This window comes from Mesoplodon bidens, assembly GCF_964165515.1.
Source record: "Mesoplodon bidens genome assembly, chromosome: 7".
Classification (NCBI taxonomy): domain Eukaryota; kingdom Metazoa; phylum Chordata; class Mammalia; order Artiodactyla; family Ziphiidae; genus Mesoplodon; species Mesoplodon bidens.
This window is the reverse complement of record NC_138164.1, coordinates 8,730,529-8,757,510: the sequence shown is the minus strand read 5'-3', so window position 1 is coordinate 8,757,510 and position 26,982 is coordinate 8,730,529. Positions and strand designations below refer to the sequence as shown.

Genomic DNA, 26,982 nt, shown 5'->3' with positions numbered 1-26,982 from the left:
CTTGTCTGGCTCACTGCGTGATCTGGAATCTGAGTGGGACAGAAAGTCCCTCCTGGGACACCTACGCTCCCAGGGGGCGCTGGCACTAGGACGCTGGCCCTCCAGCCTGCCTCAGTTTCCCGATCTGTGTCGGCGCCACAGCTAATCAGGATGGGAAGGAGCTGCAGAAGCAGCTGAGGGCAGACAGAGCTGACTGAGTCTGGGATCGCAGCTTTCGGTTCCCCGGAGGGAAGTGAGCCGACAAGCGCAGGCCGAAGGAGGGGCCCCAGAGGCTCGGAGGGCTGCGGGTCCCTAGCCCGGAGGCTGAGCACGAGAAAAGTCCGTGCACGCGGCCGGCCGGAGGATGGGCATTGGGCGTGCGCTTTGCGCTCGGCCGGGCCCTAGGGCGGTCAGGCGCAAGGGGGCGGGGGCTAAAGGCCGTGGTTTGCGGCGTCGGGGCGGGCCGGCCGGCGGGGCATTTAAACTCTGGGGACTGCCAGCTCGGGGCGCGTGCCCCAGCTCTGCATCCTCCTCTGCTTCGGCTTCGCTTTGGGTATCGCCGGGCAAGATGCGGTCTCCCTTGGCGCCGGGCGTCTGGTTCCTCCGCGCCTTCTCCAGAGACAGCTGGTGAGAGGGCCTGCGGGGTGGGGGGCGCCGGGCCAGGACGGCCTCCCTCTCCCTCGGGTTCGGCGGATCCGACTCGGGCGGCCGGGAGTCCCAGCGTGCTGGGGGGGCGGGGGGCGGCGCGGCGGCGGGTTCTGGCAGGATCCGGCCGGTCGGCGGGGAGGTGGGTGGCACGCAAGCCCTAGCTCGCTCCGCCTCCGCAGGACCCCTCCCTGGGAGGCTGCCCAGGAGAGTCTCCGCTGATGCCCGTTTGCATCCGCACCTCCAGGCACGCGCACACCCCCACCCGCCCCCGGGGAGACCTTCAGAGCGCCTCTTTTATCGCTGAGCACCCGGGGGAGCCGGGCTTGCAGGCTAGGGAACCGAGGTCAGGGCGTGGCGGAGTTGCTGAAAAAGTGGCCATTGGAGTTGTCGAGTGGTCCTTTTGGTCTCTTTTGGCCCTTGGATAACACGAAGGCCAGAACCCAGTGGTCCTGGGAGCTTGCCTTGAGGGGTTCTGGGCCCTGAGAGACACCCTCCCGGGAGGGCATGCGTCCCAGATCAGAGCGGCAGCAGCTGCGGGCCAGCGGCTTCCACAGTTTTCCTCCTGACCAAGGAGGCCTGAGGAGGCCGCGGATCAGGGGGTGTGTGTTGGGGTGGAGGGCTTTCAGCCCATTCTTCATCAGAGGCCACACTGGAGCAGTTTGCTTGGTCTGCACAGTGTTTTTGTTTTGTTTAATATTGTGGTAGTTGCCATCATTTACAAATTATAAAACAACGTAAATAGCCAGATTCCTCGCTTCTCTGATGTAGCAGTCTCAGGCCTAAATTCCCCAATCATATCATTAGAAGTAGGAGCCCCTTTTAGATGGGGTGCAAGCTCTTGATATGACCAGCTTGTTCCCGTTTTAAAACAGAAAATCCTGCATCCCCAGCCCCCTCAGTCCTGGGCAACTCAGGATGGTCAGTTGGTGACAGCCCTCACTGGGGACAGTCCTCACACTCCCAGCCTTCCTCACTCATTTAGATTATTTATTTGGTCCTTTTTGAGTTTAGGACTCTTAAAAGATACTTTTCAGAAAAAGATAAAATCATGACTCTCGTAAGGATATAAAAATGAACATGTGTTAAAAAGATTTTATTTCACTCATAATGAGGGTGCCAGAAGATGTTATAATTGGCACAAAAGAAAAACCAGGGAGGGGAGAATGGGGGGTTATTGTTTAATGGGTACAGAGGTGCAGTCTGAGAAGATGAAAAGGTTCTGGAGATGGATGGAAATGATGGCGGCACACCAGTATGAAGGTACTTGATGCCACTGACCTGCATACTTTACAATGGTCAAACGTTAAATTTTATGTTACATATATTTTACCACAATTTTGAAAAGAGAGAATACAAAGAACGTCCCCATTTATAAGTTAGGCATATTGAGGCAAAACTGATTGGGAGGGAAGACTATTGAAACTCTGTAAGTTCATGGACATATTTTATATGACTTATCAGTTACTTACCACTTCATGGAATTCAAGCTCAGTGAAAGGCAAGAATCAGATAACTTGGAGGAGTGTCCTCTGGGCAATGCACAGTTTTCCAGAGAAACACACATTTTTTTCCCTACAGTCTGCCCTGCTGGGATCAAAAATAATCTCAAAGAAAGATTATTCTTGATCACAAAATAGGGTTGGTCTCATTAGATTTGATCTGATAATCTATATACATAATTTACTATATAGGCCTTGTTAAGTTCACTTTGCTGGAAGTTTTCATAAGGGATCTTGGATTGGACTTTTAAAAGCCTTCTATTATTTACTGTTCTGAGATTACGAAGCCAAGCCAAGAAACTGTCTCCACTAGGTTTTACCTGCTGTACCTATAAATTTAGGCAAATTTCTCTCTTCTTGAGGTCCCCAAAATATCCTAAGTTTCCTGGGCCTTCCAGGGAGTGACCTTCCTGATTTGTGTGTAAGGGAACACAGTAAGCCAGTTTTCTTAGGCGGGTTTTGTATTGGCTGTCAACTTTAATTCCTTAAAAGTGGCAGCAATATCTGATTAAATGAGCATCATTGTCAAGTACGACATTCCAGGCAAGGCCTTGGTTGTAAAACCAAGTTTTCTAATATGTTCTGGTAAAAAAAAAAAAAAAAAGATTCTTTTTGAACTTTTGCAAATAACCATATTTTATAAAAAGCAAGAAAACTCAAAAAAAGTTTCTGAATTCCGAGGGCTCAGGCAGGGAGAAAAAGGTATTTACAAATGTTTCAGTTTACAAAAACAGGGTCTCCTAAATTGTTATGGGTTACAGACAGCTTAAGAAGAAAGAGAAAGGACTTTCTTATATATTCAGAAGATTGAACACTATAACAACATCAGTAATATTCCAAACATAAGTGACAGCCATTCCTCATCAGTTCTTTCAGCCCTAAGTGATTAATTCTTGTTCTGCTGAATCTTGGGTTCGCAACCTCATAAACGGGTCAGCTTCTTTGCTGAAGAGTTTTGGAAATCCTGACAGCCCACTGGTATGTTCTTAAAGATATCTGAGTGATGTCATCGGGAGTCCGTACCCACGAGTATGTACCTGGTCCTGTGCTTTTCTGAGACAGTTCTTGTTGGCTGAAGATAAAACCTTTGGCCTATAGGTGACTGCACAGCCGTTAGGGAGCATCAGAGTAGAACAAAAACTATCTGTAAGGGACAGAGACCTAAAGAGGTATGGATTAACTGATTAATGATAATTTTCAAAAGTGAATGATCTGATGAGAATTCATGACAAGAAAAATGCAGCTAACAAGGAAGTCTGATTATTCCTGAGGTATGTAAAACAAAATAAGGCCAATCCAAAAAAAAAAAAATTAGACAATGTCTAAAAACACACTAAGGCTAATTTCAAAGAAGACAGTGAACATTATATCTGACTTATAAAAATGATGAGCATAATTTTTATAGAGGAAAAAATCTTGAGATATATAAAAACCCCAATACATAATTTACATAATATACAAGGAGATACCAAGAATGTTGACTTAAGAGATTTAGTAAGTCTGGAGTAAGTCCTAAACATCTATGTTTTAATAAAACTCCATAGGAAAGTCTGATGTACATCCCCAGTTGAAAACCACTGACCTAGAAGATGCTAGATTCAAATTAAAGAAGTAAGGTTGCAGCCCAGGTAACATTTTAAATCATAGCTGAAATCATGACTGGTAGCATTATACTGTTATCACCAGGCAAAGCACCACCAGGATGCTGATGCATAGAAACAGATCATGGACCAAGAGGGCATTGAGAAACCTTTAGAAATTTCTCACACAGCAAACAATTTCTGAGATACTTATATAAGTAAAATATTCTACTTCTCTTTTTTTCCCTTAATAAACAAAAATACATCTCATTACCATATATATTCAAAGTTGTATCTCTCTGCCACTATTGTTCCTAGTAGAGTCTTATTTGTATACTTTAATTATACCCTTTAACCAAAGTAACTTATATTTCAGAGAAAATGAGGGGCAGGGAGAGTGGATCATTGTAAACAGCCTGTCCCACTCCAGCATTTTAGAAGAGCTCAGGAAAGCACAACTCTCCACAGACACACACGTCATTTACACACTTGTTAAAGTGTGAATCCAACCACTGTGTTCTCCCACATCTCCCAGGTTTAAGACAGATCCGGATTGAAATCCTCTCACCACTGTGTGCCTTGTGTAGTTAACTTCTCTGAGACTCAGTTCCCTCGTGGGTGAAAGTCAGGTGGATTCTTGAAGGCAAAAGTGATCCATAAGCATTCTTGACCTCCTGGGGCTGATGGAGGGCACACACACGATAAGTGTTCTTTTACTTCTTCCCTGATGCATGGAGGTTTGGACTCCTAACAAACACCAAACGTCAATGTAGTTCCTACTGCAGGCACATTATTGTGTTAAACTGGGAGGCCTACAAAGATGATTAAGACACGGTCCTACTTTCTCGGAATTAAGGATCAAGCTGGAGAGAGGGTGTGTACTCTCATTATCAAATTTGCTGCTTCCACCTGTACCCAAGGAGGGCTTTTAAGCAGAAGTGAAGAAAGCAGACAGTCCTGGAGCAGGACACCAGAGGGTGGGCTGGCCCTGAGCTTTGGATTCCTTGTTTGTACCGTGAGGATACTTGTAACACCTACCTCGTCAGGTCGTTGTGAGGATTAAAGATTGTCTCGAGATGCAGCAGGTAAAATACTTAGATCAGTGCCAGGCTCATATTAAGCACTGACTAAACATTAATTATTGACTATTTTTCTACTCGCGTTTCCTACTGCTCTGTGCCAGGCATTGTGTTTGTGGTTCACTGCAAGGTCTTTATTTGTTTCCCCACCTAATTCCCCATTATATGGGTATAATGAGGCACAGAGCAGTTATGTACCTGGTCAAGCGCCGCATAGCTAGTAAGTAACTGAGGTGAATTTGAATCCAGGCTAGTTAGACTCCCAAGCCCAAGGTCTTTCCTCCTGATTAGAGTGTGGGAGGGGAAAAAAAAACATAGCCTTTGGACTTGAGACAAATCACTAAATCTCTAAGGCTCCAGGTCCTTGTCTTTAAAATGGAAATAGCAATGTACCTCTATCCCAGGGTTTTGGTGAAATTAAGTGAGAAGATGTTTAAAGCACTTAGCCCAGTGCCTGGCAGTGCAGTGAGTACTTGGTAGTTGCGCGGTGCTTGTGAGTTTCTCTGGAGGGAGGGTTTCATCTTCATCAGGAGGAACAGGTAGCATTTGCCTTGGTGGACCTGGAGGTATTCTGAGTGGAGCCGTGGAGCTGGTGAAGGCACAGCAGTGAGGACATAGCCTGCCTTGTCAGCACTGGTCACGTGCAGCCGCAGCCGGCGGGAGCCTGGGGCCTGAAGGCGCGGTCCCCGGACAGGAGGCTCAGAGGCAGGCGGCACGAGGTGTGCAAGCAGAAGGCAGAGACTGAGGAGTTTCTGCCCAGGAGGATGGCACTGCCCCTCCTTCTCCCATCAGAGCCCCCGGGGTCAGGCAGTGTCCTCACAGGAGCAACAGCCCCTCTGAGTCCTCCCCAGCCCTGGCCCTGGCCGGTGCCCTGCCTTCTGTGCCAGCGTCCGTGTGGGCACGTCTGGGGACAGATGGCAACGTGGGCAACTTGCCAGAGAGATGAGTATGGCTGCTGATTATGGGGCTGGGCCGGCTTCATGGGGCCCGTGCGGAGGGAGTAGTTCAGGGCTCGAGGACAGGAGCCTGTGGGAGGAGGAGCAGGTGGCACTCCTGCTGGATGAGCAGGAATGGGTGGGGCGCTGGGCAGGCAGGAGAGCAGGGGCTGCAAACTCCCAGCTCGCTGCCCTCCCCCAAGCCCGCAAAGGCCGAGGCGGGCTGGTGGCTGCAGCGGGGACCAGTGGCTCTGCCGGCAGGAGTTTGCTGAGGTCCTGCTGCCAGATCCATCACATCTCATTTCATCAACCCTTATGGAACCTCATGTGACAAGACTTTACTACCTTATTTAAAGGAAGATCAAAGTGAGGCTGAGAGGTGAAATGTTATATCAGTTAGTCTTTAGGGCAGCCTCATGTGACAGGAGTTTACTATCTCATTTAAAAGAAGCTCAAGCTGAGGCTGAGAGGTGAGACAGCTCGCCCAAGGTCACAGTAACAGAACCAGAAGTTAAGACGCAGCCTCTTTTGGTTTAACGTCCTTTTCCCTATTCTGCCATGGCCTCAGACCAGGGACCCCGATGCTGCAAAGTAGCTTTCTCTTGTTTTCCTTCTCTTCCTGGTAACTGCCCAGATATGCCCGGTAAGAGCAGCAGAAAGGGCTCCTTAAAAAGAGTGATGTGGGCTTCCCTGGTGGCGCAGTGGTTGAGAGTCCGCCTGCTGATGCAGGGGACACGGGTTCGTGCCCCGGTCCGGGAAGATCCCACATGCCACGGAGTGGCTGGGCCCGTGGACCATGGCCGCTGAGCCTGCGCGTCCGGAGCCTGTGCTCCACAATGGGAGAGGCCACAACAGTGAGCGGCCCGCGTACCGCAAAAAAAAAAAAAAAAAAAAAAGAGTGGTGATGGTGAGAGGCAGCTCCCAGAAGGAAGGAGAGAGCCTGGTGGAGGATCTGGAGGGCTGAGCCCACTGTCCCTGTCCCCACCCCCTTCCCTTCCTCGGGCTCTTCAGGCTGATCCCCGAAGAGCATGTGGAGCATGTGACCCTGCGTGGCTCCCTCCCCCACCCACACATGATTGCTGTCTTCCCCCCCAGCCGCCTTCTGCTTTCCTCTTCCTCTCTGCTGTTTCCTCTTTCCCTCCTTACAGAGCAGACTGACTCGCACCTCCCTGGCTTTGGGTGGGGCGGTCGGCCTCAGGGGCCACGCACTGGTCTAGAAGGCAGCCAGGGTTTGGGGATGGTCTGTATGGATGGCCGAGACCTTACTTCTTCCAGTCAAGCTGTACCACCTGAGTGCTGAGGTCAGAGCTGAGCGGTCCCGAAGTAACACCAGAACTGGGGGCAGACACCAGGGTTGGAGTCCCCGCAGCCCACAACGCCCCCATCTGATTTTCCCCAGACTGGTGTGTGGGGTGGACGCGGGGTGGGCAGTATCACTGCTCTCGTTTTGCCCTCTGGCTCATGCCTCCTCACCTGGGTCCTTCATGCTGGGGAGAAGGAGTAGGTGAGGGTGAGCCATGGGCTAGGCCTCCAGGGAATCCCGAGAGGAGAGTCCTCATCTTAGCTCCCTGGGGAGGAGGGCCCCGCCACCATCAACGCACTCCCACCTGTGCTCTTTGCGTAGCCGCTCCGCAGAAGAGAGACCACCAACTACCCACTGACCACTTCTTCCAAACCCTACCAGCTCTCACACTCTTCCAGAGTTTCTCCAGGTACCTAAACGAAACCTCATGCTGTAGCTAAAAGCCACGTCTTTTCGTTCAGGCTTCCCCTGCCTGGATTCCTTCTCAAGGCAAAGCAATCTAGCCTATATTTTCCTTTCTCCTAGAAAAGATCATTATCTTATCTACTCATTCCTTCTAGAAAGTCCCGGCCTCCTTGTGCTACTAGCCAATGGCTCCCTTCTCTGGGAAGGATCTTGGGACCGAGCCCCGTGTCAACCTGATGTCTCTGAGCAAATGCCCAAGTTCCATCTGGAGGAAGGGCAACAGGTGGAGGAGTCCTTAGGCCGGGTCTCGGCCCCCAGAGGGCTTTGTCCCTCTGTTCTCAGGGGCCCTCCCAGACCTGGCCCGTCCCCGTCCCATCTTGTCAGCAGAAGGCCTGGCTCAGGGCTCTGCCCTGTGCTGTCTGTTCCAGGCTGGCCTTTCCCTACCAAGATGTGTCCCAGCGGCAGTGGAGGACTTGGCAGGGGGTGGGGTGATGGCACTGTCACCATTGGCCTGGTTCTTACTGTCCCCAGCCCTCTCTCCTTTTCAGATCTGCCGAGTCCAAGGACAGGCCACCAAGTGGCACTTTCCTCCAGGCAAGTGCCAAGGTCACCTGCAGCTACAGCCAGCCCAGTCTGTCCCGTGGCCAACCTGAGTAGCCCCAGACATCTACTAGCTGCCCCAGACTTGGCTTAAGGGCTGGGCTGAGGCAGGAGGTGGTAGGGGTTGGTTAGTGAGGGAGTTTAATTCCCTGTTGGCCTGCCGTGGGGATGGGGCCGTCAGCACCATCAGCAATGTGGTTGCAGAGCAGGGAGGGGGATGCAGGGGCCAGGGGATGACTGGGTAGACATTGGAGAGAAGGGACCTCTTCCCACTGTCTGCTAAGGTCAGCATCCTTCTGCTGGGCTATTTCTTGTTTTCTGTTGTTGTAATGGCGGTGGTAGTTGGTCCTTTGGGGTTTTTGTTTGTTATCTGTTGCTGCTTTGGCAGACTGTTCTTTGTCCCTACCTCAGAAGCCTTTCTAGTGCAGAGTCTTAATGAGGTCCATAAAGCTATTAGCGTGCTCATTTGAAAGAATAAGTTGGACTGTCAGCTAACAGTTAAGAGATAGCTAGTCCACCTCTCTATCTGACTTGGTGACTCAGTAACCAGTGCTGTGTAGGGGGAGGTGAGAGTCTAAAAGTACCATCTCTTGCTAACACAGACTTAGAGGGTCATGGGGTGGGCACCCTGCCTGGAACAGCCTGTGGGCCTCGCCATGCACGTTCCCGGGTCTCTGGCCTGCTTGCCCAGCCTGGCCAGCACCTGGGCTGCCATCCCTCCCCCTCGCAGCTGCCCTGGGGCAAGCTAGGCAAAGCCCGACCGTGTATTTTCCCCCCTGCTCCCTTTCTGGGGCCTCTTGGTTCTGCAAGAAGGGCTTGTGAAAGCAGAAGTGAAACTTGCGGGTTCTACAGGCAGCAGGAGCACGTCAGCTATCTTCCCTGTGAGCTACCGTGAGTTTGACAGCCTTTGTGTCAGCCCAGCCCTTCACCGGACCCATGTCCCCAGTCCCCTTTGAACTATGGCACCTTGGCCTTTTTCTCAGAAGAGCTGCCAGAGTGGAATGGAAGGAGGACTTGACTAAGGGGAGGCCCCGAGTATGCTCTGCCCAGCTAGCTGTGCCCCTCTGGGCTCATGCCGCCATGGTGCTGCAGTCCAGGCGGGGAGTCCCAGAGGAGGCCAGTGCCCATCCTAGCATCGCACAGCACGTTTGAGGTCCTTCTGCTCCACCGCCTCCCTCGCTGTGACTCTCCTGCTATCTTGGGTGTCAGGTTTTCTACTGAGGGATGGGGTTAGAGCTGAGGGAAAGGTCAGGCCAAGCTTCTGGACAGGGCTGGAATCTGGCAGATCAGCATGACTGTGGACCTCTGCTAAGTTGCAGGCTCCCACATGCACAGTGGTAGCTTCGGGGCACTTCGTGTTCCTCTAGCCCACCTCTGTATACTAGGCATATGGGAGGCGTGGCCATGCTGGCCTCCAAATCCCTACCTTACAGGTAAATCCAGGGCCTGGAACCTCCAACGCTCGGAGGAGTTTGGTGCTAAGCCACACCCTGCTCACCTCCCGTAACAGAGCAGCTCGCGCTGCCTCCGCTCCCTCCAGCTTTCCTTCCTCAAAATCTGAAGTCGTAGTAGCTGTCATTTTTAAGGGCCCACTGGGTCTGAGGAGCATGTAAGAGCTGTCCTCTGCATCGTCTCATCAGCCTGTCAGTAGCCCTGTGAGAAAGGTGATAAACGCTACTTTGCAGACCACTAACAGGTGATGAAGTCAGGTTTCACCTGATTCCCACGTCCTTGCTCTTTTCTGTTATAGACACCAGCTCCCTGAAATGCACCACCGAGGGTCTCCCTGGAGGGTGGCTGGCAGGATGGATGAGGCAGAGGCAACCAGCCCTACCTTCTGCGAGGAAGCTTGTCTGGAGCTTCCCAAACTAGTCGGCAGGGCAGGGCCCTGGGTCTTCCTCTGGCTCAGCCTGGGAGGTGTCCAGAACTCTCTGACCTAGAAAGTCCCACCCCTCTTCAGTGACTCCCCATCACCCCAGGAGACGGTCTACACTCCCCCTAGGCCCTCCATGACCTGTCCCCTCCCTCCTTCCCCATGCTTGGCCCAGTCCCACCTTCCAGACTTCCTGACTACACAGAGTTCCCCAGACAGGTATTGCTGTTCACGCCTCCGCACTTTTGCACATGTACTTCCCTCTCCCTGGCGCCGCTTCCCGCCCCAGCCCTGGTGGACCTGGCCACCTCCTGCTTGTTTGTGAAGATTCGGCGGAAGCCTCACCTCCAGAATCCTTTCCTGACACTGCTCCCATCCCAGCTGGTCTCGGTGTCCCTGCTTCCGTGTCATGCAGGGCTGCCCTCTTCTATGGCACTGTCACACAAATTCTGTTTGTCTCCCTGCTGACCTGTGAGCCCCTGGAGGGCAGAGGCCTCTCTTACGGTTTCTCTGGGACCCTAGCACAGTGCCTGGCACGTGGGAGGATGTGGATGGGAAGGCAGTCCTGTTTCTGCCAGAGAGAATCGAGATGTCAGAAAGGGGCCTGGATGTGCCTGCTGTTCTGTCATAGCTTCTGCCACCCAAGGTTGGGAGGGACAGGACTCCAGAAGGCAGATAAGGAAGAACGCCCGGGACCACAGGCTGGAGAAAGTCCAGGGCAGGTGATCTGAGGTGGGCAGGTGTTGGCACTTGGGGCTGAAGCAGTGTCTGATCCCTCATCATCTCTGACCGGCTCCTGAGTGGGCTCGGCGTGGGCTCGGCATGGCTGAGTTGCAGCCTGGGCCTCCCTGCCTGGCCTGTCAAGGAAGGACAGTCAGCACTGGGGGGCTCAGTGGGGCCTGGGGATCTTTCAGGCCCAGAGGAGATCTGATCTGTCACCAGGGTCAATGGCTGTATCCATGTGGCAGCCAAGATAGACCCAGCTGATCCCAGGGAGTCGTAAAGGTGGCCCAACAGAGACATAGGGACTAGGGTGAGAGTTACTTTGTGTTCCCCGGTCTTTGGGGTAGATGTGGTTGGCACTGTCCTCCACGGGCATCTGATGAGGAAACCGGAGGCAAAAAAAGGCTTAGGAACTTTCATTTGGTTACACGGTAAATTAGAGTCATCCCTCAAAGCTTTCAGCTTTTTTCCAGACTCAGCAGCTCCCCGGGCAGGACACTGGCGAGTGTTATCTGTAGGGCTGTGATTTTCTTCCACCTTGTGCTCTTTGAAGAAGCCTCGCTGGGAACCCTCTCCAGTTCTCTCAGAGACACCCCCAACCCTGCCACCAGATTCTGGAAGTTCCTGAGGTAGGAGTCAAGAGCCATTTGCCACGTGGAAAACATTGCTGCCACCAAGCTTGTCTATGTCACAGGGTCACTGTGACAGTCCCTTGGGAGAAGCCCTGGTGACTCCCCCCACCCCATGCACCCTCGGCAATGGGGAGCCAGAGGGGCTGGGCAGTAGAGAGGAGCGTAAGATTCAAGCTAAAGAGTCAGAGCTTCGTTCTTAGTGGAATGGAGAGCCACTGAGCCAGGTGACGGCGGGGGCACGCGCGCCTTCATTCTCTTCAGAAGATAAACCGTGAGGCAGTGGAGGGCATGAGACAGAGAACGAGTCCAGGCGTGAAGGGCCCTGGTAGCCCAACCTGAATTCAGCCTCTGCTGAAACACCCCTTCATCTCACGGGCAGGAGCCTTCACGACATGCTTGGGAGGAAGAGATTCGGGGTTCGGAGGCAGATCCCTGGAGAGGGCAGGCTGAGCCTCCAGTGTCCTGGTCCTTTGGTTCGTGGATCCCAGGGATAGAAGGGGTTTCAGGCCCCCTCCCCCTTCTTCCCCACCTTCTCCACGGGCTCTTTAAGAAACCAAGGCTCTGGTCTTTCTCCTGGGCTAGAGTCCATGCCGAGGTCTATTTTCCACCTACTTCCTGGCTCCCGGCTGCTGACTCGACTCAGCTGACGCTGTGACTCAGGAGGGCATGGAGGCCCTTCCTCAGACCCTCAGCAGAAGGGGAAGGGGGAGCATGCAGTGGAAACTTCGGTGGTGCCTGGCTGAGCTGTTTCTTCCGCCCCAGACCAGCGCATGGGATGAGAAGCACTGGTGCGAGAGGGCCCATGTGATGTGTGAGCCACAGATGGAAAGGATGACCCCTCTGTCCAGTGGAATGGACCAGGGCAGAGGACCTGGGTCCCGTCACCAGCTTTCCCTCTGTTGCCACATTGCCAGCTAGGTTTTGGGCTCTGCCCCTACTGGGCTGCAGCAGGTGCTGTTTCGCCTGTGTTCTAGGCTTAAGAGCAGCATTGACTTCACTTTATTTTATTTATTTATTTTAAAAACTTATTTATTTATTTTTGGCTGCGTTGGGTCTTCTTTGCTGCGCGCGGGCTTTCTCTAGTTGCGGCAGCAGGGGCTGCTCTTTGTTGTAGCGCACGGGCTTCTCATTGCAGTAGCTTCTCTTGTTGCGGAACATAGGATTCAGTAGTTGTGGCTCGTGGGCTCAGTAGTTGTGGCTCACGGGCTCTAGAGCACAGGCTCAGTAGTTGTGGCACACGGGCTTAGTTGCTCCGCAGCACGTGAGATCTTCCCGGACCAGGGCCCTAACCCGTGTCCCCTGCATTGGCAGGCGGATTCTTAACCACTGTGCCACCAGGAAAGTCCCAACCTCACTTTAAAGATAGACACTTCTCCCACATCAGCCTTCTACCGGCTTCCAGCATGTCCAGTATTTTAAATACAATTCTGTCTCCCTGCCCCCATCTCTCACACACACAGAAGCACCCCGATCTTAGTGAGGCCAGAGAGAGGCAGAGGTGATGGGCAGTGGTAAGAGCAGGAGGGGGTACTTTGGTGTCATCTAGGGCGCCGATGCTGGGCTAGCTCTGTCGGGAGGCCTCAGTAGCAGGAGCGGGGACACAGGGCCCCCCGAGCACTCTGGCCTCTGGCGTCTGTTCCTACCCTCCCCTTGGCCTCTGCCCCAAGGAACTTGTGTCTGGAGGGGAGCCTGATGTAGAAGAGTTGATGGTGCTGGGGCTCTGAGGCTGCTAGAATGGGCACAGGTGGGATGCTTCCTGGACACAGTAGAGGCGGGGGTCCGAGCTCCCTGCTAACCCAGCTGCCCACCTCTCCCTGCAGGTACCGAGGCTTCATCCTGCTGATCACCTTCTTAATCTACACCTGTTATCACATGTCCAGGAAGCCCATCAGTGTCGTCAAGGTGAGGCTGGCCTGGGCGTAAGGAAGAAAGCAGGAAATGCTGGGCCCCAGCAGAAATACACTTCAGTAGAACGGTCTGGAACTTGGCATATAACCATCCTTGTTCCCTTACCTTGGTCACTGAGCCTGCTCCTTCCCCCTGGCAGAGTCCCACTTTCAGCAGTTCTTTTTTCCCAGGAGAGTTTCCTGGGTTTATTCACCAAGACGGTGGTGTCGGGGGCTGCGGGTAGAGCCAGAGAGCAGACACCCTGGGCTCCGTGTCCACCCTGCTCGTAGACCCCCGTTGCCCTTCACCGAGGCTCTGCTGTGGCCACTTGCCCCCGGAACCAGTTCTTGTTGGAGGAGGGAGCGTGGGGTCCGGTCAAGGGGGGCAGCGGGGCTGGTGTGTTGGAGGCTGCTTGCTCCTTTCGGGGCCACAGGATGCCCCCTGACCTGTGCACCGTGGCTTCTCCAGAGCCGTCTGCACCACAACTGCTCAGGGATGATCCAGCCCATCAGCGACACCCACAGGCTCAACGACACCACGTGGTGCAACTGGGCCCCATTTGGTAAGAGCGGGGCAAGCTGTTCTTCCCCACAGCCCACTCCCCCTACCCAGGAGAGGGTCGGCCGGGGCTGGAAGGGGCTTCCTGCAGGGGCGTCCAAGCAGCCAGCCGGCTTTCTGCCTCTCCCTTCGGCTTTCAGATCACAGCAACTACAAGGAGCTCCTGGGGGCGGTGGACAACGCCTTCCTCGTGGCCTATGCCATAGGCATGTTTATCAGGTAAGAGAGAGGCAGAGCCTGTGACTGCCCGCAGCAGAGCCGTTCAGAGCTGCCGTCTCCCCTTGGCCGACCTGGGGGCAGCACGGTCAAAGGGAAAAAGCTGGGCCCCCCCAGGCGGAAATGAGACGACAAGACTTGCACACGTCCTGTCAGCCCGTAGCCAGCGTGCTCCCACGGTTACTGAGCCTGCTCCTTCACCTGGCCAGCTCCCACTTTTAGTTGCTCTTTTCCCTGGAAAGGCTTTCCTGGATGTCCTTTTGAGTTTACTCACTCAGATGGCAGTGTCAGTGGTGTGGCTGGAAAATGGTTTGTCCTAGACCAGGGTCCTTCAAGGATAGCCCTGGATGCTAGGAAACCCCAGCACGGCTCTTACGTAGCAAGCATGATGTCTGTTCCCAGGAATCAAAGATGACTAAGGCAGGGTACCACCTCCAGAGAGCTCATGGCCTAGTGGAGTGACGGATAACATCAGCAGCTAGTTATAAAGCAGAGTGGTGGCTCCCAGACAGGTGGCTTCATACGGGGCACTCTGGGGGCTCCAAGGGGTCCCTTAGTGTGAGCTGGGATTAGAGAAGAGGGGTTGGGGAAGGCTTCTTGGAGGAGATGACACTTGAACTAACGAAGAAGAATTGGGCTTGGCAATGCAGAAAGGGCTAGGTGGAGGGAATGGCGTGGGCAGAGAAAGGCGAGTGTGAAACAGCACGATCTGGGGGAGACAAGTAACAGGTTTACCGGAGTGTAAAATGCAGGAGACGGGGCTGGAGAATGAGGTCACTGTGTACCAGGCCGTGGGCACAGGACAACCTCTGAAGGGTGGCATGTTCAGATGAACATGTCAGACAGATCGCTGTGAGGGTGACGGAAGGTGGATTTGAGGGAGAGTAGGACTGAGTACCAGGTCACACTAAGGAACAGATCTGATAATCGCTCAGCTGAGCTTTGAGCAACGCCTGAGTTAGAACAATAGTAATAGAGATGAAAAAGAAACGACGCACTGGAGAGAAGTAAGTAAAAGGTACAGCTCTTGGAGGTTGCTTGTGAAGGGGGGGACAGAGAAGCAGGAAACTGAGGTAGCCCCGTGGTTTCTGGCTTGAGTGGCCAAACGTGGTGGCGACATCCACTCAGATGAGGGGCACAGGACACAGGGCAGGGTGGGGGGCGGAGGCAGAGGAATTCTGTTTTTGGAGTTGTTGAGTGGCAGTTGTTTTGGGGAGCATCCCAGTCAAGATGTCTGGAAGGCATCTGGGTATGATCGTGAAGCTCTGGGGGAGAGTTCAGTGCTGTAGATATGCAGCTGGGCTGTGTAACATATATATAGCTGGTGGTTAAAACCATAAAAGTGATGCGAGAGAAAATGCATGAGAAGCACTGGTCAGCCACGGGGGGAGGCAGATGGGCCACGGTGACCTCACAGAGGCCACGGAGAGCGCACTTCAAGGTGCTTGGTCAGCAGCGTCAAATAAAGCAGAGAAGCCCAGTGAGTGGAGGACCGAGGGTGCCCTGGTGTGTGGCAACACAGAGGTCACTGGTGGTCGCCTTAGCAGAGTCGTTTCAGTGGCTTTGGGGTGGGGGGGTGCGGAGAGATAGGAGGTAGAGAGCCGAAGGGCGCAGGTAGCAGAGGTTACCACAGATCCAACTCTCTCTTCTGCAGTGGCATTTTTGGGGAGCGGCTCCCCCTCCGTTACTACCTTACAGCCGGAATGCTGCTCAGCGGCCTTTTCACCTCGCTCTTTGGCCTTGGCTATTTCTGGAACATCCACGCGCTCTGGTACTTTGTTCTTGTCCAGGTACGAGCCTTCGCCTTGCACTTAGGCCTCTGTTCCCGGCACAGAAAGATGGTAGAGGCTGAAGGTCCTTCCCAGCCGCCCCAGGTCCCTGCGCATCCAGCCCTGTGCTCCTTTATCACGATGCAGGGTCCCATTGCCCATTGCCCGTGGTCAGGCTCAGTGAGTTTGCACTGAGCGTTACCCTGAGGTAACGTGGAGGTGCCTGCGAGGCCTGGTCTCTGCCATGGGGATCTGGGGCCACAGGAGAAATCAGCTGATGGGTTAGGGGTGCGTGCACGCAGGTGAAGGAAGGGGGTGCATAGTGTGCGCTGCGGAGGGGCCCCCATCCCAGAGGCTGCACCGCTCAGCCCGGGCCCGTCCCGCCTCCCTCCTCCCTCCGTGCAGATCTGCAACGGACTCGTCCAGACCACGGGCTGGCCCTCCGTGGTGACCTGCGTGGGCAACTGGTTCGGGAAGGGGAAGTGAGTGTGATGGAGCAGGAGGGTGGGCGGCGCCTGGGCGGCTGGGCTGGTGGGTCCCTCGTGGCCCCTGATGTGATTTCAGGGTCAAAGATTAGAAATTTGCCTCCCTCTTGCTGACTTTCACAGGCCGAGATACACATGTTTTAGTGACTAAATAAAAGCAGTACTGACTTTCTCATTGCTAAGGTTTGGATCCTTAAAACCTGCAATCTCAGTTATGCTTTCTTCCTCTTAATAGATGAATTTCCACTTTGCATGAAGACAAAAACGAAGCCTGTAGAACTGTGTTTGTATACACACACACACACACACACACACACACACGTATATGTGTTTGTATATATTTATATATATATATATATGGGTTTTTTTGTTTGTTTGTTTTGTTTTTTTCCCTTGAACTGGCTTTTGTGCAAAAAAAAGTTTCTTTAGGGCAGGGTTTTTCAACCCTGGCACTTGGACATATGGGGCTGGATAATTCGTTGTTGTGGGACCGTCCTACACAGTGTGGGGTGTTCAGCAGCCTCTACCCCTAGATGCCACTAGCGCACCCACAGCTGGGACGGTCAGAACTCTCCAGATGGTGCCCATGTCCCCTGGGGGCAGAGTCAACCCCTGGTTGAGGACTTCAGAGTCACGGCCTTAGGGCAAGAGAAGAAAGGGCTGGGGCTCTGGGCCCTGGGGCAGCAGGAGCCGGAGGGTGCTTGCCCAGGGAGCGGCTGGGGAGCGGGACCCCCGGCCTTGCTGCCACTCCCTTGACACCAGCAAACCCTCCCGCTCCTCCCTGAGGGGGGCCTTCAGCTCAGAGGCTGCAGGCAGCCAGCTTTTTGCACTTGGTCGGGCGGTCGCCAGGAGCCCTGTGCTTCTCTTCTTACTTTTCCCGTTCTTCTCTACCTGCCTCCCTCCCTCCGCTCCAGGCGGGGCCTCATCATGGGCATCTGGAATTCCCACACATCCGTGGGCAACATCCTGGGCTCCCTGATCGCCGGCGTCTGGGTGGATGAGCAGTGGGGCCTGTCTTTTGTGGTGCCCGGCATCATCACCGCCATCATGGGCCTCATCACCTTCTTCTTCTTCATTGAATGTGAGTGGAGCCCTCCCTCCTCACAGGGCCGGAGCCGAGCCTCCCGGTTAGGTCCTGGGAGAAGGCGGCCGGTAGCGTGGGACCGCGGGGTTGGAGCCACAGATGTGTGACTTGGGACAGACCACCTCTCTGAGCCTCAGTTCTCTCATGTGTGACATAAGTATAACAACGCCTGCTTCCCTGGCTGTTGAGCGTTTCCGTGAGACGTGTAGTCAGGATGCCTGGCAAACGCCGGCTCTTCTGAGACTGAGGAGGGAAAGGTGGGGTGGACCTCTCCACGTTTGCTGCCTCTTCCCAGCTCCCTGACAGACGGGCCAGGGAGTCAGGGCCATGGTCACCTGTAGCAAGAGAACGAGAGTCCACGAGGCAGTAGTGACACACCTTATTGTTAGGAGACCCAGACCTCGAAGGTGGCCTCCGGAGCCCCGGTTCCATGCTCCCTTGTGCTGGAAAGTCAACTCACCCCCTTTGAGGAGGGGTGGGGACCACACGCCACGCAAGGTGAGGGCCCGGCCTGCTGGGAAGCTTCTTAGAAGATTTTTCTTTCAGACCCAGAAGACGTGGACTGCTCCCCACCTCAGCACCATGTGAGTGTGGCCCCCAGTCCTATCCCTGCCCTCCACTCCACCCGGGGGCTGGTCCCAGGGAGGCCTGGGGAGTTGGAGGAGGGGCCCGTGTGCCCACGGTTACTTCACAGGCCCTTGGGTGAGGGCCAAAGTCATGCCTGCGGGTGGCTCCCTGACAGCCTGACGGGCCTGGCAGAATGTTAGTCCAGTCCAGGAGGGGGACACATACCTCTTCCAGCGTGGGAGCCCCTACCTCTCACGTGGGCTGTCCCTCCAGCTGGTGGGAGGTGGTACGTGGACGTGCCCACAGCAAGGGCTCTTCTCTGCTCAGGGTGAGCTGGAAGAGAACGTGGACAACGCCGAGGACCCTGGCAATGGACCCCACTCTAACAGAGAGAACGGCCTGGAGTCTGCAGTCACCTGCTCCAAGGAGCCAAGTGCTCATCCCGCTGCCATCAGCTTCTTTGGGGCGCTCTGGATCCCGGTGAGTCTTTTGTGGACTAGAAGGAGGAGAGAGGCTCTCTAGATTTTTCTGCTGGGTCTCAGGAGATGGGGATGCTCAGGGTGACCTGTGGTTTCCAGAATTTCTTTACATGCAGTGCCTAGGGAGGGTGGCCCACTTGGGGAGGGGAACGTGGGAGGCTCGTCCTGACACAGCGTATCCGGGCCGCAGGCACACTGCTGTGACTGAGGCTGGAGAGGTCCTCGAGGCTGCTTTGCGCGGTGGGCGGTGGAAAGTGCTGGGATGGGGCTCCACTGACAGACCAAGGATGTCGTGTCCCTGTTTCCATCGCGCCCTCTGTTACGCTCCCCAGGGTGTGGTCGAGTTCTCCTTGTGTCTGCTCTTTGCCAAGCTGGTCAGTTACACCTTCCTCTACTGGCTGCCTCTCTACATCTTCAATGTGGGTGAGTACCCGGGGAAGAAGAGGTGAGGAAGGGAGGGGTCTCTGAGGAGGAAACCTGTCACGTGATGCGTAGGACTCCAGGAATAGGCAGGATTTCTGCTGAACCTCTCCTAGGGCAGGAGGGACATTTTTTTTCTTTAATGGGAAGCTAAACCTTGCAGACGCACCGCCCCTCCCAAGTCCCTGATTCCAGCCACTTTTCCTCCCTTGGCACTGAGTCGGGGTTAGGAACTCAAAGCTCTGTTCTGCGATTCTCCCTAACTTCTTCTCCAGCCTCAGGTGTAGGAGAAACCCCCCTCCAGGCTGCTTGGCTCATAGATGGGCGGGACTGGAGGGTGCTGGAAACGGTCTGCCTTTTGAGTGCCTCCAGGAGCCCCTTAAGCCTCCCCCAGCCCAAGGAAGAGGGCCTGATGAGCTACCCCCACTGCCTGTAGCCTGGCAGTAACCACTGTTCTCTTCCAAGGAGGGCTGCCGGGAGCCTCGGGGGATTGATGCCCTGTGCCTGGGTCTGCTGGGCTGCCCACCTTGTGGTCCTCCTCTCCCCTGCCCCTGCCCCTGCCCGAGGATGGACAGATGAGGAGAGGTCACTCTTGTGGTTGAAAAGAATGTTTATGTCCCCCTGTCCTGGATCTCTGGTTTTCCACACATGGAGCTACTCTGTCAGGGAGCAGCCCCGCCCCCAGAGCCTCAGAGCTCCACCAGGGCCAAGGACCACTCAGCCAGGGCTGCCGGGCTCCCTCCAGGCCCCGTGGAAGGGACGAGGCTGGCCTCCACACAGCATCCTTGCACCGAACAGGATGCGGTGGGGATGAGTCAGGGCCAGGTCTCAAGCTGTAACCCACCCCCCAACCCTGCCCCCGGCTCCATCTGAGGGGCCTGTCTCGACGATGCGGGTGGAGCACCAGGGCAACCCTGCGGTCACTGACTCTTTGTTCTGTGGCCTTGATGCTGGCTACAGAGTGTGAGTCAACCTTGAGGGTTGGGCTACAATTCAAGCTTCTGGGCGTCCCTTTTTCTAATTCTAGGGCGAGGTCTGGGACCTGAGGTCCCCATTTTCCCGCAAGCCTCCTTCCTGGCTCTGCTTATAGGCAGGGACCTCAAATGGAGGTGACAAGCTTCTGTGGGGACCAGCTGCTTGGTCAGGGGGAGGGCAGGAATGTGGCTGGACAGGCTGAGGCTCATTGAGAGCAGTTGTGCCCCCAGTGGGACAGGGTCCTCAGGGCCAGATCCCAATGCTTTCATAGAAGGGCTTTTCCGGGAGGTCAAGGCCATCCAACAGGACTGGGGGCCGGAAAGGGCATCTGGTCCCAAACTGCTGCAGACTCACTTGTGACCTTGGCCAACCACTTCTCCATGGCCCCCCACTCCTTCCTCTGAAGATGATACTGGACCAGGTGTCTGCAGGGATGCTCCCAGCGGTGGCCCTCCAGGATGTCTGCCCTGAGCCCCCAGGTCTGAACACATGCTTTTGTCTTCCACAGTTCACTTTAGTGCCAAGGAGTCTGGGGACCTGTCCACACTCTTCGATGTTGGTGGCATCGTCGGTGAGGCCATGCCCTGCTCTGCCTCTAGGCTGCACCCCCTCTCCTCTTGTCAGGGTGCAGAAAAGAGGGACAGGTCCAGTGGGATGTGACCTAGCCAGGTGGCATCAGAGGGAAAAGGTGCCATCCTGCCCAGGTGGTCTTCCCGTGAGCAGTGGGTGTGGGGAAGGCTGCGGAGGGAGACACTCAGCTGGCTCTGGGTGCCCGGCCCCGGTTCGTGCTGGGCTGAGTGATGGGGCAGTGCTCGGGGTCCCACGTGCCTGGGGTGGCAGCGTGCACGTTGTGTTCCAGGCGGCATCCTGGCGGGGCTCATCTCTGACTACACCAATGGCAGGGCCACCACCTGCTGCGTCATGCTGATCTTGGCTGCCCCCACGGTGCGTAGAACCTCAAGGGCAAAGTGTGTGTGTGTCGTGGGCCACCGAAGTCTGTGCACGCCTGGGCATCACGCACACACCCATCTCTTTGCGTGTGTACATCCCTGTGCCCGGCCAGGAGAGGAGAAGCCAGGGTCAGCACAGGAAAGAGATCCAGACTGAGAATTTTGGAAAGGGATTCGTGGTTATTTGGCCTTGGTGAGAAGGGGGAGGCCAGCTGCTGAGCTTCTTGACCAAGGAAAGAATAAGTGACTGAGGTTCGATATGAGAGGAGACTTTGGGGGCAAAGGGAAATGATAGATTACCGCGTATTAGACCCTGCATCCCTGGGACACGAAGACCGAGAGGCCTGGGTATGAGAAGGCAAAGGAGAAAGGGCACCTCTGGGGTTCCCAGACTTCTGGGCTCCAGTCTAACAGAGGCAGCCCGTGGGGAAGCCAGGCTGTGACTCTTGTCTTCCCCCTTCTCCTCTCTCAGATGTTCCTGTACAACTACGTTGGCCAGAGCGGGATCAGCATCTCCATAGGTCAGGAGCTGGCGCTGCCTTGGGGACACCGCGAGGCTGGCTTGGGGACGTGGGTGGGAGGCTCGGGGAAGTGGAGGTTCTCAGCCTGACGCCCGGGGGACTCACCCGCTTTGGGGCTGGGGGTGGCGGTGGCCTCTCCTCTCTAACCGGGCCGTCTCCGTCACCACGTCAGTAATGCTGCTCATCTGTGGAGCCCTGGTCAACGGCCCTTACGCCCTCATCACCACTGCTGTCTCGGCTGACCTGGTAAGCAGAGCCACCTTGGGGATTGGCCAGGGCCTCTGTCTCCAGGCCCATCTTCACGTCTCTCCCCCTTCCCCCGCCTGCAGAGACGAGATCCTCAAAGTCCTTCAGAATCCGCCATCGGGCCCCCTTTCTTCCCAGCTCCAAGCCCCCCTCGCTGCCTTTCCCTGAGCCAGTCCTGGTCCTGGTCCTGGTCCCGGTCCCGGTCCCGGTCCCGGTCCCGGTCCTGCTCGGTGCCGCCTCTTGGTTCAGGCCTCCCCACTCTGCTCTCTCTCCCCAGGGAACTCACAAGAGCCTGAAGGGCAACGCAAAGGCGCTCTCCACCGTCACGGCCATCATCGACGGCACCGGATCCGTAGGTCTGTGACTCTCGCTCTTGGCTCTCGGCAGCTGAGCCCCAAGCCTGGTCTCGGGCGCACTCTTGGGACGCTGCCCTCTTGCGGGCAGGGAGGGCCAGGGTCCCTGGTGCAGGGCCCTTCTCTCACGCTGTGCTCCACACAGGTGCGGCTCTGGGGCCTCTGCTGGCCGGGCTCATTTCCCCCACAGGCTGGAACAACGTCTTCTACATGCTCATCACTGCCGACATCCTGGCCTGCTTGGTAAGAGCTTTGGGGCGCACAGATGGGTATGGGGAGGGGCCCTGTCCTGCGGGGCTGGAACCCTGGAAAGTTCCGAAGTGTCCGAAGTGGTCCAAAGTGTCGGCCATCTAGTGCTTTGCTCGGAACCACCCTGCGTCCCGTGGGTGAACCCCTGCGGAGTGACACTGTGAGCCAGCCAGGCGGTCACCTAGCACTGGGGACCAGCCACGTGCTGCACGCCGATGTCGCCCTCCCTCCCCTCAGCTCCTCTGCCGGTTGGTGTACAAGGAGGTCCTGGCCTGGAGGTCATCCCTGAGTAGAGACGGAGGGTAAGTGCTGCGGAGGGAGGGCCGGAGCCCCGCCGGCCCGGCCTCGCCTCTCCCGGGAGTCCGAACCAGTCTGAGCCTCGCTCCAGCCCAGCCCTCAGGAACCCGGGGCCGGACGCTGACCGTGCTCCGGGAGCCCCTGCCTGGCCCCCAGCCCCACTAACCTGTCCTCTGTTATCCCCATGTGTCTCCATAGCTCTAGTGTGGCCCTAACCCACGCGCGGTAGTATTTTCCTCAAGTCCTGTGACTTTTGTGAGTATTTTCTTCACGTCTGTAACTACTGTGCCCTTAGAGCGCATGCCAAGCCTCTGTCCTCCGGTGCGATTTTTCTGACTTTCGCTTTTTCCTTGGGGGCCAGTTCCAAAGACTCTGAGTCTGGACGGAGTGTGGTGCTTGGGAAGTGTTTCCTAAGGGACCGGAGCTGCTGTGAAGGTCGGCAGCCTCTCCTCCTTAGGGAGAGCGATAGGGCTTTGGACGTAGACCCCAGGACAGAGGGGGCAGCCTCCAGGGAAATCGTTTTCCCTCTGAACTTGGACTCTGAGCCGTCTGTGCCTCCCGAAGGTCAGAAACCAAGGGCATCTGGCCCCTCTGCCTGGGGTGTGCGGACAAAAGCAGCTACCAAGCAAAGCCTCTGGAGCAAAACCCAAAGCTGGCCTGCTGTGCTCTCTGCCTGTTGCCCAGCGGTGGCGGGTGTGGAGGCTCCACAGATAGGCCCGTGGCTAAGGCAGGGCGCTAGAGGCTGGGCTGCGCGGCTGGTGCTGGGGTTGGCAACGTTCTCTCGTGGCCTTTCTGGCTCTCCTTAGGAAGCTCTTGCTAATGAGAAGCTGCCGGAGCGATGGACCTGGTCTGGATGGTAAATGTGAGGAAGAGCCCACTGGGGTCATGGTAAACAGCACTGTATCTGGGGAAGAACTTCCCTTTGAGGAAGGCATCGTCCGGGTTCGGGGGGAGAAGAATGCAGGGCAGGAGGCATTAACGGAGTCTGTGCCCTGCCCTGCCCTGGAGGGGGAGCAGTGGATGGCGCCTCACGTGACCAGTACTCCTTCCACCTGCTGTCCCCCGGCCAGGCCTGGGGGGACGTTGGGAGGAGAGGAAGTGATGCAGAAAGGGAAAAGAATGAGTGCCTAGTAAGCGTCTGCTCTGGGCGTGAGCTGAGCCTGTCTGTAGCTGTACTGGCTTCCCTCTCAGCAGCCTTGAGAGGTAGATGTTCTCCTTAGAGGTGAGAGAACAGAGGCTCGGAACTCATGGAACATACCTCAGGCCTTTAGCTAGGCCCAGCAGAGCCTGAGTGTGACCCCAGGTGTGCGGGGTTGGCTTCTCTCTGCATCCTCAGCGGGTCCTTCTCTGAGGAAGGCCTGTGTGGAAGCAGAGTCACTTGCTTGGGCAGAGGGAGCCCGGGGCTTGAAACCAGAAATGCTGGACAATCCTGACTTCTCTGCTCACCTGCTTCTGTAGAGCCTTGGGCACCTTCTCTGAATGTCCGCGTCCTTGTGTGTCAAATGGGGATGCTCGTTTCTAAATACCTGATAGGGCTGATCTCAGGCTGCGACTAGCTGGGTATGTGGTACTGCTTTGCAGAGTGGTCAAACGCAGTACAGACATTGTAAGGTTTTTCACATTATTCTGGCTTGGTGTTCCCTGCTTGCTGAAGAGGTGACAGGGAGCCCTAATTATAGCGAACGGGATGAAAGGCGATTATTAAGGGACCCTCGGGACCTGCCTTCCCCGTCCCCACCATTGGGGCAGGAGCTTGTTAACCCCTGTCTCACTTTCTCTTCCATTGCCTCTCTGCTCCTCACGCAGGTATAGAGAAATGTGAGGACCCGATCGCAGCAGAAACCTGGAGGGCCCTCGCCGGGTCCCACAGTGCCCCCCACCAGATGGCTGAGGCAAAGCCTCCGGGCCCAACACCAGCCAGCCCAGCCCACGAGGCTTCCATGGGCTAGGAGACTCTCCACCGGAAGGGGACCACCAAGCTTGAGGCCACGGAAGACTCAAGGGCCTTGTTGGAGGACAGAGGGGACGTAAAGTGCCCACTGAACTAAGGCACCTTGAGACCAAAAACTGAGGGGGCAGCTCCGTGTGATCAAGGGACCAGTTTAGTATAGGGTCACTTACAGGGTGGGATCGGGCTCGGGCTCAGGTGGACGGCGGTCTGGGAGCGCTCCACACCACCAAGGGGCCATCAGGACAGTTTTATAGTTAACCTGGGGCAGGGGGGTGGGTACTTGGAAACAGGACATGCATTCTTAAGATTTAGGAATGGGTAACTAGTCTTGTGGCTGCCGGGAATACGTCAGGGGAGGTTTATCATCATTGTTTGGGGACTAACAGAGCATAGAGGCTGCCTGGTCCTAAAGATTATTAAACAATATCTATTAACTACAAAGCCCTTGATGACAGACAAGTGATTTACCACACAGTATACGGTCCTGGCTAGGGAGGCAGAAGGCAGAAGGAGAGGAGGAACTGTAAAGGCCCCGAAGGCGTCAGTTGCGCTGACAGCGATAAAGGCCTGAGCTCTGGAGGCCGCCAGTGGGAGGGATCAGGGCTAAGTGGTGTCTGCATTTTGGTACAAGAAGGCATATGCTCAGACTCCTCCTTGTTCAGATTCCAAGACAGAAGGCAGAGGTTCAGCAGGGCCAAGCGCGTCTCTCCTTCTCACGTTAAACGTGAACCTCTGTAATCAGCCTGTACCTAGAAGTGGCTATTTCAGAGCCACCCGGCCTCTCTTTGTCCCTTTGTCCACAAGCCAGTTTTCTCCGTGTGTTTCCCCACGTTGGCACTCCTCCATCTACCCTCCATTTGATCCTGTTTCTAACTCCTGACCCATTTTGATTAAAGCATTATTGCCGTATCCTCCAGGGCAGGACTAGGGAAAGGCAGGGGAAGCGTCACTCCCGACTGTGAGGGCCCCTTGCCTGCTCTCATCCCAGCCCCCTGTGTCCCCAGGGAAGATGGCTTGTCAGGGCAGTGCTGTAGGGGAAGGGTGGGGCGGAGGGCATGACCAAAGTACCAGTCATGTTATTAAATATTTTGATAATGAAATGCCAGTGGTTACCGAGTGCTCACTGTTTGCCAGCTGTGCTCTAGGAATGGAGTAGGTAGTGGACACAGAAAAAGGACTGACAGCCTAAGCACAGGCACTGGGGTGACGTGACTAGCAAGGTGGGAGGGTGCTGCTGGCTTCGTTCAGGCAGCTGTTACGTGTGCAGCTCGCAGCCCCCTGCAGCTGGCCTCCTCTCCCGCGTGTTCTGGCCGCCCCAAACCCTTGGATCTGCCAGAACTTGGCATTTCTGTCTGCCCTCTGAAGCTGCCCATTAGCCCAGATACAGATGTCGCCAGCTGTGCCCGTGCTCGTCCTGTCAGGGCTCACGTGGGCCGCTGGGGCAGCGTCCCAGGGCCACAGGGTGGTGTGCTGGGGAGCTGGCAACTGCCGTGCCCAGAGGAGGCAGTCGTGAGGACACTGAGGACCCGCGGGCGAGCCTGTGGGCAGTTCATGGGCTGGATACAAATCCCTCCACGCTGAGACAGGTTATACACACGCCAATGGTGACAAATAGCAAGTCTCAAAAGTGCCCAGAGACCCACTCTGGCTTTAAAAGCAGGAGCCAGTGGGATGTCCAAGTCCTCAGGCCCCCAGGGCAGAGCTGCAGCTCAGGTTCAAGAATGCGTCTCTCAAGATCAGGTTTACCTGGGGCTTCCCTGGTGGCGCAGTGGTTAAGAATCCTTGCCTGCCATTGCAGGGGATACGGGTTCCAGCCCTGGTCTGGGAAGATCCCACATGCAATGGAGCAACTAAGCCCGTGCGCCACAAAGACTGAGCCAGCGTGCCTAGAGCCCGTGCTCCGCAACGAGAGGTCACGCACCGCAATGAAGAGTAGCCCCCCCGCTCACCGCAACTAGAGAAAGCCTGCGCAGCAACAAAGACCCAACGGAGCCAAAAATAAATAAAACAAAACAATAAGATCAGGTTTACCTGCCAGCAGCACTCAGGGAAGCCACTAGATGGCGCCATCATCCCACGGTAGAGCCCGTGCCTGGACTCCCTTTCTGCTTCCTGCAGGGAGACAGGCTCCCTCGCCCGCCCCCCCACCCCCCAGCTTCTGGGGGTCTCTTAACCACTGATGGCTTCGAGCCTTTTCCTCATTAGAAAACAGTAATAACGTTACCTCCCTCAGAGGATCGCTATGAATCAGGGAGACAAGTCAGTGTAAATGCACGCCCTGCCCTCAGGGGCTTGTTTAGTTAAGGGATAAGAAAGGAACAGGGAAACGTTTAAACGATGGGAGAAAAAAAACCAGGGTGGGTGACTCAAGTTGAGAGACTTCACCGTCCACTCGTCCAGCCCTGAAGGGACAGGGCTGGCAGGAGGGCAATCCCAGTGGCAATGGAGGAACAAATGTGACCATCCAGAAGGAAGAATGAACGGGAAGGAAGTGAAAACGGCCGCGTATCAAGCCCCTAAATGTGTTAGGCCCAGGGACTGGAAAATGAACAGACATTCTCTGGTGCCGGCGGCTCAGTGTGGCGCTAGGGAGATGCACAGGGCGTGTGGGAGCTCGGGGCCGGCCTCAGAAATGAAGGCTGGGTGTAGGTAGGAGTCTGGGGCCCCGGGCCCTGACATCGGTCCTTGCACACCTGGGTCCCAGGCCCAGGATCCCTGC

At 55.7% G+C, this 26,982-nt stretch overlaps 2 protein-coding genes across 5 annotated transcripts in view; one reads left to right on the top strand and one right to left on the bottom strand.

The window, feature by feature from the left end:
* Positions 1-499: 499 nt before the first annotated feature.
* Positions 500-26,144, top strand: SLC37A2 (solute carrier family 37 member 2). Of its 4 annotated transcripts, XM_081240831.1 has the most exons (18): positions 500-606; positions 13,077-13,158; positions 13,612-13,705; positions 13,842-13,920; positions 15,572-15,707; positions 16,092-16,168; positions 17,086-17,252; positions 17,802-17,839; positions 18,150-18,302; positions 18,634-18,724; positions 20,205-20,267; positions 20,556-20,641; positions 21,119-21,167; positions 21,340-21,413; positions 21,691-21,769; positions 21,912-22,009; positions 22,253-22,317; positions 24,119-26,144. In XM_081240831.1, exons 1-18 carry the CDS (start codon positions 548-550, stop codon positions 24,132-24,134), a joined length of 1,506 nt encoding a protein of 501 aa, XP_081096957.1. In that variant the 5' UTR covers positions 500-547; the 3' UTR covers positions 24,135-26,144. The 4 variants fall into 4 exon arrangements, with proteins under 4 accessions (XP_081096957.1, XP_081096955.1, XP_081096956.1 ...); XM_081240830.1 differs by lacking the exon at positions 500-606 and having other exon boundaries at positions 12,632-13,158; XM_081240829.1 differs by having other exon boundaries at positions 21,912-26,144.
* Positions 17,369-26,982, bottom strand: part of TMEM218 (transmembrane protein 218) — a 28,834-nt gene continuing 19,220 nt past the window's right edge. Inside the window, exon 5 of the mRNA XM_081240833.1 lies at positions 17,369-17,590. The gene's annotated coding sequence lies outside the window, so the exon portion shown is untranslated. The remainder of the gene's footprint in view (positions 17,591-26,982) is intronic.